At 42.1% G+C, this 17,975-nt stretch overlaps 1 protein-coding gene across 2 annotated transcripts in view; it reads right to left on the bottom strand.

The window, feature by feature from the left end:
* The window catches only part of sirt6 (sirtuin 6), a 70,818-nt gene that overhangs the window by 15,415 nt on the left and 37,428 nt on the right, over positions 1 to 17,975 (bottom strand). For both annotated transcript variants that reach the window (XM_038777308.1, XM_038777309.1), the window contains 2 exons: positions 10,401 to 10,460; positions 1,721 to 1,816 (listed from right to left, as the gene is read on the bottom strand). In XM_038777308.1, coding sequence (XP_038633236.1) covers positions 1,721 to 1,816; positions 10,401 to 10,460 — 156 coding nt within the window. The remainder of the gene's footprint in view (positions 1 to 1,720; positions 1,817 to 10,400; positions 10,461 to 17,975) is intronic.

Genomic DNA, 17,975 nt, shown 5'->3' with positions numbered 1-17,975 from the left:
TTGAAGAAGTCATTTGTAAAACGTAGACTGGATTTCGGAATGCAAACTGTTAAGGAGTATTATTAAGCGTCATTGTGAGAGAAGAATTTGAAGTGTATTTTTGGGAGTGGAGTTTGGAAACTCTCATGTGACAATTATCTGGAGAGATTCAGAGGAGAAAATCACAGAACATAACTTGGGTTCAGAGCAGAGTGTGTTTTTGACCAGTCATCTTCCGTGATTAAAAAGGGTTTTTTGTGTTTATGTATCTTAAAATGCACTTTGTAATCCATGTTAATCTTTAAATTTGTGTATTTATTAAACTCAGGATGAATAAAGCAGTTTTGTGAAATAATTCAACTTTTCATGTTTAATAAATATTTTTTCTTGTTGTTGAATGGAATTAGTGATCCTGTGACTCTGTTTCTCCATGTTTATCAACAAAAATTAAAAGTTACGGCCTTTTGAGCCAAGGTTCCACCTTGGGATCTTCATGCCCAGTAATAACATCAACTGGGATCATAACACTCATAAGGCGTTCTCACCTTTGGTATGCACAGCTGAGACTATGATAGCACCAGAAACCTGTTCCTACTTTCTGGCCAAAAATGGGATTGATGCAATTTATCCAGGTTATTCCCATCAGAGCATAATATCTCCCTGATGAAGCATAAATGGTTCAGAAGGTCTGAAGGCCTTACGAATACTTGACCAAAATATAGTCCCCTTTATGTTCAACTATAACATGGTCAGAAGCACTCTAACTGTGGATGGAGACATATTTGGAATTCCAAACTGTAAGGCTAATATTGGGACCATTTCCAGGCTGTGGCACTGAAACACCATCCCTGGTGTTCAGCACCATCAGAGTTGAAGCGCATTTTAAAGTTCCCCTTAATGAACTTCATATGATCAAACAGAAGTGGTTGCAGAGATCTCAATATACATCATATGTGTGCATCGTTCTATAGTTTCTCATTGTATGCACTCTGACAATTGGGTTCAAAGTTGCAAGGCAGGCATTTTACAATTAATTGCATGGGTCAAGGCTGTCACGATGAAGTAACACCTGCAGCCCCTTGCATAGGTGGCCAGCAATACTCAACTTTTCCACAATAAATTCCTTACTCACAATTCTCCTTTCAATCTTCTTTGTTTCCATTCATCTAACATCACTACAGCAAGATCAATAAGATCTTAGATTTCTGACATGGATTGAAAACCAGGAATCACATCAGGGAGTTTATTTTACATTCAATTTAAATGCAATTAAATAAAATCACTGTCAATAGTAACTTGGTGCCAGGTCTCGGGTTCTCAATCAATTCTCAATCCGAAACATTACCCTGAAACTCCTACCACATGCACAGAAGTGAGATGAGGCCAGGAAAAGGCTTGGCAGTGATGAGCTCTTTGATTGATTATCTGCCAATTTTCATTGTTTATAGCCTAATTTGCAAACTGTGTCCTTTTAGGTAAGTTACTAGAGAGTGGACAATGCCTGTGGAACTCAATATTGACAAGACTGTCTTCAGGTGGGTCCAAAAAAGTAGAAATGCTGATATCACCAAATGTGATGGGGAAGAATTAGAAACATTTAACATTTGCTCTGGAATTAAGTCAGAGTAAACAGACATGATAGGTGGCCCAGACTGTCAATGTTTCAAAATATATCATAATTATTCAATGTTTGGAGATAACAATATAACGTGTGCATCAGAATGCGACCACGATCTCATACCTGCATGCTCGAAGGCCTCGTGCCTTTTTAACGTCACATAATCGGCCGGTGGCTTTCAGCCCCATTGTTCCAACTACTGAATCTCGAACATACTGTCTGTAACAGAGAAGAGCCAGTGGATTAACAAGCTAGCTCACAGTAACACAAAAATCACATGCACTACACTCTCGTTAAAGGCACTGCTCTCTTCATTTCCATCCAGCACCAATCAGGTAGCAAAGGGGAGGAGGTGGCACAGTGGTATTGTCACTGGACTAGTAATCCAGAGACCCAGCATAATGATCTGGGAACCTGGGTTTGAATCCCACCATGGTAAGTGGTCGAATTTAAACTCAATAAAATATCTGGAACTAAAAGTCTAATGGTGACCGTGAAACCATTGTCGATTGTCAAAAAACCCCATCTGGTTCACTAATGTCCTTTCTGGAAGGATATCTGCCATTCTTACCAGGTCGGGTCTACATGTGACTCCAGACCCATTGCAATGTAGTTGACTCTTAAATGCCACTCATAAATGGCCTAGCCAGTTGTATTCAAGCGCTACATAAACACAAAAAAGAAATGAAACCGGATGGACCAACAGTGGCAGCCTTTTGTACCATCTACAAGTTGCACTGCAGTAACTCACCAAGGTTCCCTTGTCAGCATCTTCAAAACACTCAATCACTGTCATCTGGAAGGACAAGAGCAACAGATACCTGGGAACCCACCACCTGAAGGTTCCCCTCCAAGTTACTCACCACCCTGACTTTGAAATATATTGCGGTTCCTTTGCTGTCGCTGCGACAAATCCCGGAACTCCCTAACAGCACAGTGGTGCACCTACACCTAAAGGACTGCACTGGTTCAAGAAGGCAACTCACCACCACTTTATGAAGGGAAACTAGGGATGGCCAATAAATGCTTGCCTAAGCAACGACACCCACATCCCATGAATGAATTAAATAAAAGTAAGAGATGCCTATCGGATAGATCAAGCAAATTACTCTTCTAACAGAATGAAATCTGGACCTTTAGGGTTAAATTATGAGGACAGACTGCATAATCTAGGTTTGCATTCCCTTGACTACGGAAGGTTAATGGGGATCAATATGAAGGTTTTAAAGGGTTTGATAATGAGATAAATATTTTTGGTGGCAAAGTACAAAAAACGGGCCCATAAATTTAAAATTGGTTTTTCAAGAGTGATGCCAGGAAGCATTTCTTCACACAAAATGAGTAGTGGAAATCTGGAACTATCGATCCCAAGAAATTGTTCCTGCTGGTTTGGTGTCAACCGAAAACTGATCAACAGATTTTTGTTCAGTTGTGAAAGTCAAAGTCAGGGTGGTGAGTAACTTGGAAGGGAACCTTCATGTGGTGGGTTCCCAGGTATCTGTTGCTCTTGTCCTACCAGATGACAGTGGTTGTGTGTTTGGAAGGTGCTGACAAGGGAATCTTGGTGAGTTACTGCAGTGCAACTTGTAGATGGTACAAAAGGTAGGTAAAATAGAATAAAGATACAAATCGGGGCAGCACGATTCACGGCCCCGAGGATCCGGGTTCAATCCCGGCCCCGGGTCACTTTCAGTGTAGAGTCTGCACATTCTTTGCATGTCTACGCGAGTCTCACCCCCACAAACCCAAAGGTGTACAGGGATGGTAGACTGGCATGCTAAATTGCCCCTTAATTGGAGAAAAGAATTTGGTAATCTAAATTTTTTTTAAAAATAAGGATACAGCCCATGGTCTAAGTGTCAGAAACTATGATTAAAGATGTTATGGCAGGGCTCTTAGAAAAAAATTCAAGGCAAAGTCAACATGGTTTTGGAAAGGAGAATCACATTTCCCGTACCAGCCTCCCCAAACAGGCGCTGGAATGTGGAGACTAGGGGCTTTTCACAGTAACTTCATTTGAAGCCTACTTGTGACAATAAGCGATTTTCATTTTCATTTCATTTCATTCATTTCCTGGAGTTCTTTAAAGGATTCACATGTGCTGTGGATAAAGGGAAACTGGTGGATGTACTGTCTGGTTAAGTCTGGTTGTTCTCCGGGATTCTGTTTCCGTGCAATCTTACAAAGGACGAAATCGCGAACGGTGAAATTGTGCATGCGCAGAGGCAATGCATGCATAATGCACACTTTCTACATGAAAAGATATGGGCCGGGTGCGAGTTTAACAGTTTAACATGAGTCTAAATCATGGATGAGTAAAATCTTGAAGCTGCTAACCGCGATTTGGTACATTCACACAGATAAACAAATTTGAGATACGGGGGTTGCAAATGACAGGAGTTGAATACTTAAATCTCGAGAAGGCATTTGATAAGGTACCACATCAAAACTGTGGAAAATAAAAGCTCACGGTGCAGGGGCAACATATTGACATGGATAGAAGTAAGGCTGGCTAACAGGAAGCAGAGTTGGCAGAAATGGGTCATTTTCTGGTTGGCAGTATAGAACAAGTGGTGGCCACAGGGATCAGTGAATCATAGAATTTACAGTGGAGGCCATTCGGCCCATTGAGTCTGCACCAGCCCTTAGAAAGAGCACCCCACCCAAGCCCACGCCTCCACCCTATCCCAGTAACCCACCTAACTTTTTTTTTTGGATATTAAGGGCAATTTATCATGGCCAATCCACCTAACTTGCACATCTTTTGAGTGTGGGAGGAAACCGTAGCATCCGAAGGAAACCCATCCAGACACGGGGAGAAAGTGCAAACTCCACACAGATAGTGACCCAAGCCGGGAATCGAACCTGGGACCCTGGAGCTGTGAAGCAAATGTGCTAACCACTATGGTACCGTGCTGCCCAAACCAGTGTCGGGCCTCACCCTTTGAACAATATTTTTATAAATTACTTAGATGAAGCGAATATATGATTGCTAAATTTGCTGATGTTACAAAGATAGGTAGGGAATTAAGTTGTGAGGTGGTGGGGTGGCACACTGGCGTAGTGCTTAGCAGTGCTGCCTACAGCGCTGAGGACCCGGGTTCGATCCAGGCCCTGGGTCACTGTCTTTGTGGAGTTTACACGTTCTCCCCGTGTCTGGGTGAGTTTCACCTCCACAACCCAAAGATGTGCAGGTAAGGTGGACTGGCCACGCTAAATTGCCCGCTTTATTGGGGGAAAAAAAATTGGGTACTCTGAATTTACTTTTTTTTTTTAAATTGTGAGGCGGATACAAGGAGACTACAAAGGTACATGGCTAGGTTAAGTGAGTGGGCAAACATCTGGCAATATGGGAAAATGTGAAATGGTCCATCTGGGAAGGAAGAATAAGAAATAAGCTTATTACCTAAATGGTGAAAGATTGCAGAACTCGGAGATGCAGAGGGATCTAAGAGTCCTTATGCGTGAATCACAAAAGGCTACCATGTTGGCACAACTAGGTAAGTTAATACAATGTTATAATTTATTGCAAAGGGAGGGGAAAGTAAATGTAGGGAGGTTAAGCTTCAATTGTACAGGACAATGGTGAGACCACATCTGGAGTTGTGTACGGTATTGGTCTACTTATTTAGGAATTACCGTATATACTCACGTAACATGCGACTTTTGAGCACCTAATTTGAAGCCTAAATTTCGGGGGTCGCATGATACGTGAGGTACAAAATTCGCGGGTGTGAAATGCTGGCCAAGATAAGTCACATAGCATCCAGCTGGCTTTACTAGCGTCGTTCAGCCACTTGCCGTTTCCATTCATAAAAAAATGAATGGAAACGTCAAGTGGCTGAACATCTTCCCATCAGAATGCTGTGGTCAAAATCTGAAGAGTAGTATTCTGATGGGAAGAGAGAGCTGTTCGGATTCGAACAGCTTTCCAGCTGGCTTTACTAGCATCGTTCAGCCACTTGCCGTTTCCATTCATAAAAACATGAATGGAAACGTCAAGTGGCTGAACATCTTCCCATCAGAATACTACTCTTCAGATTTTGACCACAGCATTCTGATGGGAAGATGTTCAGCCACTTGACGTTTCCATTCATGTTTTTATGAATGGAAACGGCAAGTTACTGAACGACGCTAGTAAAGCCAGCTGGACAGCTGTTCGAATCGCAAACAGCTTTCACAGCAGAAACCACTCTTCCCATCAGAATACTACTCTTCAGGGGCAGCACGGTGGCCTAGTGGTTAGCACAACCGCCTCACGGCGCTGAGGTCCCAGGTTCGATCCCGGCTCTGGGTCACTGTCCGTGTGGAGTTTGCACATTCTCCCCGTGTCTGCGTGGGTTTCGCCCCCACAACCCAAAAATGTGCAGAGTAGGTGGATTGGCCACGCTAAATTGCCCCTTAATTGGAAAAAATAATTGGGTAATCTAAATTTTAAAAAAAAATTTAAAAAAAGAATACTACTCTTCAGATTTCCAAAAAAGTGACTCGCATGATACATGAGGTATACCATAAAATCATGTTTTGGGGACGAAAATGTAGGGGTCGCATGATACGCGAGATCGAAGGATACGCGAGTATATACGGTATGTAAATGAATTAGCAGTTCAGAGAAGGTTTTCTGGATATACCAGAATTGGGTAGGTTGTCTTATGAGGAAGGTTTGGACAGAAAGTCAAAGCATCTGCTAGAGTTTAGAAGAGTAAGAGGTGACTTGATTGAAACCTTTAATATCCTGAGCAGTTGTGACAGTGAATGTGGAGACGATGTTTCCTCTTATGGGAGAATCTAGAACTAGGAGTTGCCCATTTAACACAGAAATTAGAGGATTTTTTTCTTTCAGAAGATAGTGTGTCTTTGGAACACTCTTAACTTACAAGACAGTGGAATATTAGTCATTCAATATTTTTAAGGCAGAGTTAAATAGATTTGTGATTTAAAAAAGGAGTGAAAGATTGTCAGGGGTTGGTGGGAGGTCACAATAAGATCAGCCATGATCTCATTGAATGGTGGAGCAGGCTCGAGGAACTGATTGTCCTACTCCTGTTCCAAGGTTCTTCCTATACAACTGTAGCCAACAGTGATTGATTTTCAGGTTTTCTGTAGTATTTGAAGTGTAATTTTGTCTTCAGATCATATTAATAGTGATAGGCAATAGTTTTCTTCCAACAGAGGGTGTTAACTATATGATTAGAACCAAGAGGAATAAACGAATGTCAGAAGAAATTAAACACCTCAGCAACTACGGATTAAAAAAAAATAAATTACCCAATTCTTTTTTTCCCCCATTAAAGGGCAATTTAACGTGGCCAATCCACCTCCCCTGTACATCTTTGGGTTGTGGGGGTGAGACCCACGCAAACACAGGGAGAATGTGTAAACTCCACATGAACAGTGACCCAGGGCCAGGATCGAACCCGGTTCCTTGGCGCAGTGAGGCAGCAGTGCTAACCCCAGGCAACTACTGCTTTTAATGCTATGCCCTCAATAACTGTAAACACAGTAACAGGTTAATGAACTGCATTTCATTACCATGAATCTACTTTTCTCTGTCCAAGCAAACTAGGATAGAGTATATCATCTAACATAACATACATTATACAATTACTAAAGATATGACATGATGCAGAAAGCTAGCCAGGGGAGGTGGATCTACAAAATTATTCAAGCTCCAAAAGCAATGCAAAGTTTCACTGCTCAGGAATTATGAGCACAATATTAGAACTCAGTGAGCAAGAGGAGCTGTGCATTTGCATTAAATAATTTCTAACAGGATGAAGTGTAGTGGTTACTTTAAAATAATAGCAGCAACTGAGACTGATAAAAATGCTATAATCAAAAAAATATGAAAAGCTTTCAACCTTTTGAAGGCGTAATGGAACCAGACAATGTAGCTGGCATTCAAGCTTTGCCTTTCACTACCAATTTGTCTAATAGTCTCACCTGTTCCTGCATTACACAGCAAGTTCACTCAAGCTCTACATCTTCATAAAAACCACCAGAGTCTTAAATTGCATTCATCGCACATAATAGTGCAATTTTATAATACACAGCTAAAATGGGAAATGTTATGGAGCACGAAGGCTAAAAGATCTGCTGCACTGCACATGGACTCCAATGAAAATTATTAAATGCACAATGATTGATTTGCAATTACTCAAACTTTAATGGGCCAGAATCCCAAACAAGAGGGTCAACATTTGCATTCCCAAGCCTCAAGATTCAAATCTTCTTGTCCTCATTATATGTGCAAGAGTGAGTAGGTGGGTTGGGTTGGGAGTGGGGGGAGGGAGGAGACACAGATTTGGAGGAACAGATACAGGATACAGTATTGCAGCCTCTTTGCTGGCCTGTGAAATATAAATGGTCACCAAATTGGCAAGGGCAAAGATGTGCAGGTTAGGTGGATCGGCCATGCTAAATTGCTCCTCCAATGATGTGTAGGTTAGGTGGAGTTACGGGTTTGGATTGAGGAGTGGCCCGAGGTGGGGTGCTCTTTCAGAGGGTCGGTGCAGACTGGAAGAGCCGAACGGTATCCTGCTGCACTGCAGGGATTCAATGGACGGGAGATAGAAATGGAGCAAAGCTAGTTTTTGTCCTACAGAATGAGACCTTCCTGTTAGTCCCAGAAATACATGCAACAAATTTAAGTTGAGCGCAAAGTGTAGCCTATATGAGAATTAATAATATAGTTAATAATACTAATTAATAATTTTGTTCTTTGAACTGAACAATCAGATTAGAAGTGCAGCCTATGAGCTGTGTAGCTTGTGTGCTTGCCAGTCCGGAAAATACTGGAACAAAATATGGTTCAGCTATTGCTAAAGCTAACCATTTGAATTTATCAAACGCCTCTAACCTGTCTTTGACAAGTTTTTTTTTTATAAATTTAGATTACCCAATTATTTTTTCTATTAAGGGGCAATTTAGCGTGGCCAATCCACCTACTCTGCACATTTTTGGGTTGTGGGGGCGAAACCCACGCAGACACAGGGAGAATGTGCAAACTCCACACGGACAGTGACCCAGAGCCGGGATCGAACCTGGGACCTCAGCGCCGTGAGGCGGTTGTGCTAACCACTAGGCCACCGTGCTGCCCTGTCTTTGACAAGTTGATAGATCCAGGAAGTCCCTGTCTTTGTGATGAAGAGGAAGTGGGGTCACAGCAAGATAGCCCGTGGTTGAGATTTTGAATGGCCTGAGACAATGGCAGGGGTTGGGAAATGAGATGGAATCAGTGACATGAGACTGGCATTTGTGCGGGGGGGGGGGGGGGGGGGGGGGCTGGAGACAATGGTTTTGGTCTTCCCAGTGTTTAACTGGGACTCACCCAAGGCTGGATATTGGAAAAACAGATCAGAAAAAAGAGGCAGAAGAGGGATTAAAGAGGTACGGAAAGGCAAAGTTGGGAGCCTTCACTGTAAATGGGGAAGATAACTTCATGTTTGCTGATGAAGCTGACAAGGAGAAGTATGAAGAACAAGGGATCAGGGACAGATCTTTGTCTATGTTCTGTCGAAGGGTTATATGGACTCAAAACAGTGTTATTCTCTTCAAATATGCTCCACTCTTGCTGCATTTTGCTGTTTTTATTAGGGACAGATCTTTGATGAGCTCCAGAGGCAACAGTGCCGGGTGGGAAGAGTAGCCAATACTGAAGATTATTTAGTTATCAATATGGAAGACCAAAGTCATTGCCGTCAAGCCCTGGTAAAACCTCATTCCCTCGTCACTGATTCCTTCACGCTTCCCCCTCTCCCGACAAAGATATTGGACGGGATTTTCAATTCCCATTGAAGCAATCTTCACGGTGCAGAGGCGGCCTGTCGTCGGCTGGCAACGGCATCTTCTGTTTTGCTGCTGTCAACGGGGTTTCCCATTCTATGCAGCCCTGCCACCAGGAAACCCGTGGGGGTCCGCTGTTGGCAGGACCGGACAATCATGCTGGCGAGGATGGCCAGAAAATTCCAGGGATTGTCTCTGGCTGTTTACAATCTCAAGTGAAGCTGCTGGCCTTATTTCCTCTTCACTACAAAAACAATCTATTCCTCTTGTGTAATATTGCCTGCTTGCGGGCAGGGACGAGTGGAAGCAGGCAATGACAATTCTACTGAGCTGAACAAACAAAGTGGCTTTAGAAGGATGGCGTAGTCAACCATGTCAAAAAGGCTACACAGATCAATGTGGACAAAGACCTAGCAACAATAGTTGTAAGGTGGTGGGACAGTCGGTAGCCATGGATATGTGGCAGCATGTGTTCAACATTTAACGTGTCAAACATTTAATTAACACCCTCTAAACTTTATGCCCCACAATTTTTCATAAACTTTTTCTTTTCAAAATAAAGCTATTAGACACATCAGCAGTCTGTCCAATGGGAATGAATAATTGATAATGATTACATTTGAGCTTCTCGTAAACTTAAGGTATTTCAACAGTTCATTGAAATTAATCTTGAATAAAACATGAGAGTCCAACCAATTGACTGAATTTTTGAATAAAACATTGCAAAAAGGGGGGAATGATACACAGGTCCTTGAATGAAATGAGATCTATCCAGCTGTTATTGCAGCATTTGAATAGGGGCTGTTTAGCACAGGGCTAAATCTCTGGCTTTGAAAGCAGACCAAGGCAGGCCAGCAGCACGGTTCAATTCCCTTGTCTCCCCGAATAGGTGCTGGAATGTGGCGACTAGGGGCTTTTCACAGTAACTTCATTTGAAGCCTACTTGTGACAATAAGCGATTTTCATTTCATTTCATTAAACCCAGGAATGTGTGGTTGTGGAAATGGAGCTAACTTACTTGCCACATTTGGTGCATTCTTCCACAAACATGTTGCCATGGAGTTCTGACAGCTTGTCTCTGAAGGAACAAAACGCAGTGAAAACATCAAAACCCACCTGTGACCAGCATATTTACATAGAATTTAAAACTCAAACAAGCTATTCAGCCCACCTGTTCCATGTCAGTGTTTATCATAGAATCATAAAATTTTTGTGCAGAAGGAGGGCATTCGGCCCATCGAGTCTGCACAGGCTCTTGGAAAGAGCACCCTATCCCCGCAACCCCACCTAACCTTTTTGGACACTAAGGGCAATTTAGCATGGCCAATCCATCTAACCTGCACATCTTTGGACTGTGGGAGGAAACCCACGCACACGGGGAGAATGTGCAGACTCCGCACAGACAGTGACCCAAGCCACGAATCAAACCTGGGACCCTGGAACTGTGAAGCAACAGTGCTACTGTGTCGTCCTTTGGGATTTGAACCCGGGTCCCAAGATTATTATCCTGCATCTCTGGATTACTAGTCCAGTATACCACTAGCCCACAATACCACTATGTGACCGCCTCCCCCTCTGCTCCACAAGTCTCCTCCGACCCCTAGTCCATCCAACCTGATCAGCAGTTTCTCTTCTCACATATTCTACCTAGCTTTCTCTGAAATATACCTATACTATTTCGCATCAAACACACCATGTGTCACAAGTTCCATATTCAAAGCACTTTCTGGGAAAATAAGTTTCTCCAGAACTCTTTAATGGATTTATTAGTGACTATCTTCGATTTATGTCCTTAAGAGTGGAGTGAGGCTAGAACTCAAAGTAAGCAAACTTGTCACTTGCTGGGTTTTCATTAGGCGCTGGCCTATGGTTATAGATAGAAGTGGAACACACTTCAGCGAGCGGGGGTGGGGGGTGTTGGAGAGACGGTCAGCCAAACATTACTCCAAGTAATTATCAGCAGGTCCCAGACGTCTTGTTTGCAAAAGTAAACACCTCAATTGCTTACTTCAAACATTCAATCGCAGTTTGATAGGGCTCTGGAATCTAACCAGCCATTTATAAAGCAGTTTTAGAAATTATGGGACTCTACCCCCTCATGCCCAGAACTTGTAACCCTACACATCCCTTCCCAGAACGCTTTGATTACAATGGATTTCACCCTTATTTGGCTATTTTATGACATTAGTAACTATTACTGACATAACAATGAAATTTAAGGGCAGCACAGAGGGTTAGCCCTGCTATCTCACGGCACCGAGGTCCCAGGTTCGAACCCGGCTCTGGGTCACTGTCCATGTGGAGTTTGCACATTCTCCCCCTGGGTTTCACCCCCACAACCCAAAAGATGTGCAGGGTAGGTGGATTGGACATGATAAATTACCCCTTAATTGGAAAAAATGAATTGGATATTCTAAATTTATATTAAAAAACAATTAAATTTAAGGCATTCAAGAGGGGATCAGATGTTTATTTGAATAGAAACAACTTGTAAGGGTACGAGGAAAGACTGGAGAATAGCACTAAGTCATCAGGCTCATTTGGAGAATTGGTGCAGACACAGATGTTGCAAAGAAAGACTTTCCCATCACACCTTAACATTTCTCAGAAATGGCTCAAAGCATTTCACATACTGGACAAGATTGCAACCATTTTATTCACAGAATTGCACAAATAGTGAAGGGTTAACAACCACTTAATCTCTGGGTATTTATTATTGGTGTATGAAGAATATCAGCAAGCACACTAAAAACTGCCTACACTTCTTTGCAGAATTACCAAAATCCTTTGTCTTTAACTCGAACCAGATGAGTAATTGCAAGATGTCGCTCAGCGATATACTAAAAATCTTCAATATATCATGTCTATTGTCAACATATTCCCCATTACAAAGTTTCCCTTTAAAATTGAAACTGCCTATGTAAACAGTCATGCTGTAATTACATTCTCACTCCAGTGTTGGAACAGTAGCAAATTATAATTTAGTGGTACAAGTTTACATCGACAGCCCCTGCTTTTACCATGGAAATGGAACTTTATAGTGAAAATAAGGTTAAAAAATTGCTTAAAGGGTGACTGAACTATATTTGCTCCTCCAGTTCAATGGGCGCCAACCTTCTAACCCTTCATGTGAAGAATACACTGAGGTTTCATCATGTGTTCAATAAAAATGTCGATTGACCAGCATGTTTTGAAATATACTGATGTCAAACGGCAGTCACATTCATAACTTTAAACATGGATTGTTCTTGCACGGAGGTTTCAGGAATTGCTATTATTTATTTAAGCACTTCCTTGCGGAATTCATACCTGCCACTGTTCTGAGCTTACTCCAAAACAAAGTCAATGGACTTCTAGATCGTCTCCAGATTTGCAACATTACAAAGTAAATCCGACGAGACCAGTTATGCACAAGTGACCACTACTTTCTACAGCATATTAATGACGATGTGATTGAAACTGGTTCTCGGATACTGAAATCAATTAATCGAAAAACTCAGAAGAGACCTGGAGGCCGTCTGCAAATAACACTGATGAGACAACAGCTGCCGAAAAGGCAATGCCACTTTTGCTTTTTAAGAGCTAAGAAGTTTAAGTCTCTTTTAAAAAGCCTCCCAGCCCAATTTCGAAGTTGCATATTCGCATGTAAGAAAACTGGATACGAGAATTCACAAGTGCCTGGATTCAGGACCTACTGAATATTCTTCTCATCGAAGGAATCCTGTGGTAATGTTGATATCCAACCCCAGCTCCCTGAATTTAACCGGAACTACAATTTAAGTGCAGAATGAAACTTCCTTCTTGTTAGACTTGCAAACATATGTAAAATGTTAACAATGATTTTAGTTTAATACTTGGAGAAGTGCACAATCTTCTTTAATTGTATTTTCTGGAGGGGTGGCAGGTGACAATGTTTTGATCTTTTGGGTGATTATATTTAAACCTACAATCACCTCCTATTAATATCCTTCAAATTGCCTACACACTAATGGGGGTTTAGAAACACATCCATCTTTTCAAAATAAACAACACTGATTATGAACTGAAAGGAAGGAATTGGAGATTTCAATTGCTTTCTCCTCCCCTGTCCTTAACACTGATTAAATACAAAAAGATATGAGCCATGTGGCAGTGCATTCAGATCACGGTAATGTGTAAATGTTGTTAAAAATAAATTTAGAGTACCCAATTCATTTTTTCCAATTAAGGGGCAATTTAGCGTGGCCAATCCACCTAGCTTTCACATCTTTGGGTTGCGGGGGCGAAACCCACGCATACACGGGGAGAATGTGCAAACTACACACAAACAGTGACCCAGAGCCGGATCGAACCTGGGACCTGGGCGCCGTGAAGCTGCAGGGCTAACCCACTGCACCACCGTGCTGCCCCACATGTGTAAATGTTTGACCAGGCACATGAAAATCAGGTTAACTAAAAAAGGATATTGCTGGAAAACGCATAACTGACCCAGCATGCCTGGAAAGGAATGGGTTAGCATTTTGGATGAAGAAAATGTGCGGCGAGAACACACCAGCTGCTGAAATATGACTGTGTGGAGTATTGAAAAACACTTGTTCTTTAGTTTAAAACCAGTGTATTTAACCCACAAGCAACCGTTCTACAAATTGTTCTTGACCTATAAATTTGTTGTTGATTGCATTTCTCAAAATTATGTACAAATTTTCATGAACCTCAAATGGCAATTCCGTTTTCCAATCTGTAGATCACTTGTTTCTCCAATTCTCTTACCTATATAGTATCATCGCTGAATAGACTCTTTCCCAGTGCTCACTCTGGTAGATTGCTCACTACTGCATGGTGAGGAACTGAGGCAAACAGACCAAGAATCTTGTGAGTAAGACAATAAGAGAAGACTGCTCAGATGATTTGTTTTCATTCTTTGATGGGATCTGGGCACTGCTGGCAAGGCCAGCATTTTTTTTTGCCTAGCCTAATTTTAATCAAGAAGATGCCTTCTTAAACTGCTGCAGTCTATGGGATGGAGATACACCCATAGTGCTGTTAGGATAGGAAGAGAGTACTAGGTTTTTGATCCAGCGACAGTGAAGGAACAGTGATATGGTTCCAAGTCAGGAAGTTGTATGGAATGGTGGGGGATTTCCAGATGGTAGTGCTCCCATGCAAATCCTGCTCTTGTTCTTCTAGGGGGTGCAGGTTGTGGGTATGAAACTTGCTGCTGAAGGAGTCTTGGTGAGTTCCTGAAAAGCGCCTTGTAAATGATACCCACTGTTGCTACTGTACATTGAAAGTGGGGGAGTGAATTTTTGTGGATGGGGTGCCTCTACTCTAGAATTCAGCTCTTTTGTCCATGTTTGGACCAAGGCTGTATTTAGGTTAGCAGCTGACTGTTCCTGGTGAAACCCAAACTGGACACTAATGACTAAGTTATTGGTTGGTAAATGCCATTTGATAGCATTGTCGACAATACCTTCCATCACCTTACAGGTGATTGATAGGAAAATGATATGGCTGGAATTAGCTGAATTGGATTTGACTTGTTTTATTTGTCGACAAGACATATATAGCAATTTCCCACATTGCCGGATAGATGCCTATTTTTTTTTTACTGTACTGGAACAGTCTGGCTAAGGGCACAGCTAGTTCTGGAGCAGTAGTCTTCAGTACTACAGTTGAAATATTGTCAGTACCATAGCCTTGCAGTGTCCAGTTCTATCAGCTGTTTCTCGGCATTGCCTGCTCCGAATCAAATTGGCTGCAATCAGTTTTCTGTGATGTTGGGGACCTGAGGTGGAGGCAATGATGAACCATTCACTCGGCACTTCTGGTCGAAAATGCCTGCAAATGGTTCAGTCATGTCTTTTGCACTAATGTGTTGGAGCTTCTCATCATTGACGATGGGAAGGGATATGTGTGAAGCCCCATCCTCAGATCAGTTGCTTAATTATCCACCATCATTTAAGGCTGGATGTGGGCAGCATGGTGGCGCAGTGGTTAGCACTCCCAGGGTCGATCCTGGCTCTGTGTCACTTTCCGTGTAGAGTTTGCACATTCTCCCCGCGTTTGCATGGGTTTCACCCCACACAACCCAAAGATGTGCAGGGTAGGTGGATTGGCCACGCTAAATTGCCCTTAATTGGAAAAAAATTAATTGGGTACTCTAAATTTAAAAAAAATTTAAGGCTGGATGTGGCAGGAGCTTTGATCTGATCACTTGTCTGTACCATGCTGTACCTGCCATTTAGCATGCATATAATCCTGTGTGCGTTTCACCTGGCAGCTCAGTCAGGCCTGTCTGGGGGGAGGGGGTACTCTTTGAAATGACCTAGCAAGTCACTGAATTAAAGGACAATCAAGGACAGGCAATAAATGCTAGCTTTGCCAGTGACACCCACATCCCATGACAGAATAAAAACAAATTACTGATCAGCACACAAGTGAGGATAAGTATCAAAAGCCTGTAAAGAGCTGTGGGACGCCCCAAGACCTTGAAATGTACTCTCATGTTTTCTCTTTCTTTCTCATCACACGGGACTTAAAATGGAAGAGCTCACACCTCAAAACCACCTGCTTCTTTTTTTCCCTCCATGGTACTGCAGTGGCCTCACCAACATTGTGTCACCTTCAATGTTATTGCAACATGAATAGTTAATCAAAATATCTCCTTCTAAAACCCGCATTTTAAAGAACTTTTATGTAAGTATCACCGCCTTAAATTAGGCATGGAACCATCAGGTGATGACAATTCATGTGAAGTGTTGAACAGAATTTCAAAAACTATTTGTTTGAAGAGATTAGTTTCAATGATCCTGCCTCAAGTGCCTCAGGTCAGAAATGATTAAAGTTCTGACTGACCGTACAAAAATTGAATCATATGAAGGCTGGGGCCAATAAGAACTGTGCGAGATGCATACATTCAATAATGAAAATACAGTTTGGCAGCCTTTGATAAAAGTTACCCCGTCACAGCCATCATATTCTGCATGATCAAAGATTCCTTCCCGTTAATAAGCAAAGCTGAAGATTTTGTTACAAACTTCGTAGAGGCTGGTGACTTTCTAAAAAATACATTTAGAGTACCAATTCTTTTTTTCCAATTAAGGGGCAATTTAGTGTGGCCAATTCACCTAACCTGAACATCTTTTTGGGTTGTGGGGGTAAGACCTACGACGACACGGGGTGAGGAGACTGGTGACTTTTAAAGAGAAATTCAAACTTCCAATTGACAGCTGAATAAATAACATGTTAAGATTTCATGTTTTAAAATTTTTGCTGTAATAAATGACTAAAAACAAGCATTATTGACCAAACACTTCATTTTGTAGACAAACGTGTACTTCAAACTACAGGCAGGAAATCCCCCATTTAGCTTTTAGCACAAACAAAAATCTCCCACTAAGGTTATATGGTACATTTTCTGTTCAGGGACCTTAAGGAGTCGGTCTAAAATTATTCTCATCTTCCAGTGGCTTGTTGCCTTTTTCCCTTTCCAAGGGAAAATTTGGAACCATCAGGTGATGACAATTCATGTGAAGTGTTGAACAGAATTTCAAAAAGTATCTGTTTGAAGAGATTACTTTCAATGATCCTGCCTCAAGTCAGAAATGGGTAACTTCTAATTCCAGAACTGTCTTTCACAAGTAAGGGTTACAGTAGAGATCCCTTCAAGCCTCTTAAGTTATCACAAATGCAGTCTTCAATCTGGCCATAAGTCCCCAACTGCTTTATTGGGAAGCCTGCAATCTGATCTCAAAAATGGCTTCCTTTACCCTCGTCCCCAAGACAACATGAGTCACATTAGCCTAGTTTCCGACTACAAACACAAATTAGTGATCTTTGATAACAATACCCTTTCATTTTTGAAGTAGATAGATTTTTACAGTACCATTCTTTACAACTTGATACCTATAACACCTTTCTGGGACTCGGCATACTCAAGGCATACACAAGGACTGCAACCATTGCCTCCGAGCTTAAAAATCTAGCAGCTTTGGGTAGAACAATCGGAGTACTCCTTTGATCTCTAACAATCGTGCGTAGCTCATGTAACTCCCTTAATTAACTTTATATTTTACAACTGTAGCTTTAAAAATCCTATAAATCAAAATATATAGTCCTAAAACATTACCATCTTAAAAACCTAACAAAGTTCAAAGTTAAGTTACTGCATTGAAAGGCACACTCAAGGCTGCACTTTCAGATGTAAACAGGCTCTTTGGTACAATTCAAATCCAGGACATTTGGTGAAAAAGGTGCCTTGATGCATTCCTGCAGTACATCTTGTAAATGGCACACACTGCTGCAAGAGTTTGCCAATGGTGGAGCAAGTGGCAACACGGTAGCACAGTGGTTAGCAGTTGCTTCACAGCTCCAGGGTCCCAGGTTCGATTCCTGGCTTGGGTCACTGTCTGTGCGGAATCTGCCGTTCTCCCAGTGTGTGCGTGGGTTTCCTCCGGGAGCTCCGGTTTCCCCCCACAGTCCAAAGATGTGCAGGTTAGGTGGATTGGCCATGCTAAATTGCCGTGTGTCCAAAAAGGTTGGGTGGGGTTACTGGGACAGGGTGCAGGTGTGGGCTTGAGTGGGGTGCTCTTTCCAGACTCGATGGGCTGAATGG

This window comes from Scyliorhinus canicula, chromosome 18 (genome assembly GCF_902713615.1).
Source record: "Scyliorhinus canicula chromosome 18, sScyCan1.1, whole genome shotgun sequence".
Taxonomy (NCBI): Eukaryota; Metazoa; Chordata; class Chondrichthyes; order Carcharhiniformes; family Scyliorhinidae; genus Scyliorhinus; species Scyliorhinus canicula.
This window is presented reverse-complemented; position numbering and strand designations above follow the sequence as displayed.